At 66.0% G+C, this 1,162-nt stretch overlaps 1 protein-coding gene across 2 annotated transcripts in view; it reads right to left on the bottom strand.

Annotated features, from left to right (window-relative positions):
• RSL1D1 (ribosomal L1 domain containing 1) overlaps window positions 1-403 on the bottom strand; it is a 12,536-nt gene extending 12,133 nt beyond the window's left edge. Inside the window, exon 1 of one of the 2 annotated variants that reach the window (XM_040635314.1) lies at window positions 217-403. In XM_040635314.1, coding sequence (XP_040491248.1) covers window positions 217-315 — 99 coding nt within the window. In that variant the 5' untranslated portion in view covers window positions 316-403. The remainder of the gene's footprint in view (window positions 1-216) is intronic. The other variant, XM_040635315.1, reaches the window with a different exon arrangement.
• Window positions 404-1,162: the final 759 nt, after the last annotated feature.

Here is a 1,162-nt window from a genome sequence, read left to right as displayed (position 1 = left end):
GGGGGGGGGGGGCAGGCCGCAGGGCTGGGGTGGGGGGCGGCAGGCGCCTCCCCGCGCGCAGGAAGGAGCGGGGAAGCTGAGCGCAGCGCGACCCAGCGACCGTCCCAAAACGCCTGGGGGCGCCTCCGGGGGCGCGGAGCCCGCACCGGCACCCCGCGCCTCACAAGCCCACGGCCACCCCGCTTCCGAGCCTCCCCGCCCCAAAAGGCCGCTCACCTGCCCTTTGTCCAGCTGCTCCACGGACGCCGGGGTCGCTGGAGCGGAGGCCGAGGCTGCGGTTGCGGACGAGGGTGGGGTGGAAGCCGAACCCTCCATTTCGCTCTCACCTCGTGCAGAGAGACGTATGCGCGGTACCCAGGGCTGCCTCCCCGTGCGCACGCGCGAGCTCAGGCCCGTCGCCGGAAGCGGGGTGGGGGGCGGAACCGAGCGCTCGCGTCACGTCCGGGAGCGTGGGGTCGACACCCAGGACGTCACTGCGGCGAGATTGTGGCGGCGCGAGTAAACTGAGCTGGCTGCCACGCCTGCGGTCCGAGTCTCACGGCTCGCAGGCCCGCACCCTGGCCTCCGAAGGGGTGGCGGCGGGCCGGCGCTGGTGGGTGGCAGGCCAGGCCTCGTGCTCTCCTCTCGTCCCTCCGCCGCCGCCAGGCGCTCGCTCGATTCCGTCGGTGCAGACTGAGGGCCAGGAGCCGCCAGGCTGCTCCCGCGCCTCACGTCTCAGACGGGGGAGGTCAGCGCAGGTACCCCGAGGCGTGCAGGCTGGAATAACCCGCATCCGGAAAAGGTAGAGTTCTCTCCATCCCCGCGTCCCCCGAGGAGACCGCTGCTGCCCGTTGTCCTGCAGCGTTCCAGGGATGTGGCAGGCACGTTTAGGAAATACTCCTCCTTTTTCTTCTTTATGGATGCACGGTTTAACCTTAATTTTTTTTTTTTTTTTTAGATTTTATTTACTTATTTGAGACAGAGCACAGCAGGGGGAGCAGTAGGCAGAGGGAGAGGGAGAGGGAGAAGCAGGCTCCCAAGCGGGGCTGATCCTAGGACGCTGGGATCATGACCTGAGCCAAAGGCAGACGCTTAACCAACTGAGCCACCCGGGAGTCCATTAATCATCTCTTCTTGGAAAGCAAATCGTAGTCTAGTATACCCGCTGTTCTGTATGTTGTCT

This window comes from Ursus maritimus, unplaced genomic scaffold (genome assembly GCF_017311325.1).
Source record: "Ursus maritimus isolate PB19 unplaced genomic scaffold, ASM1731132v1 scaffold_2, whole genome shotgun sequence".
NCBI classification, from domain to species: Eukaryota; Metazoa; Chordata; class Mammalia; order Carnivora; family Ursidae; genus Ursus; species Ursus maritimus.
This window is presented reverse-complemented; position numbering and strand designations above follow the sequence as displayed.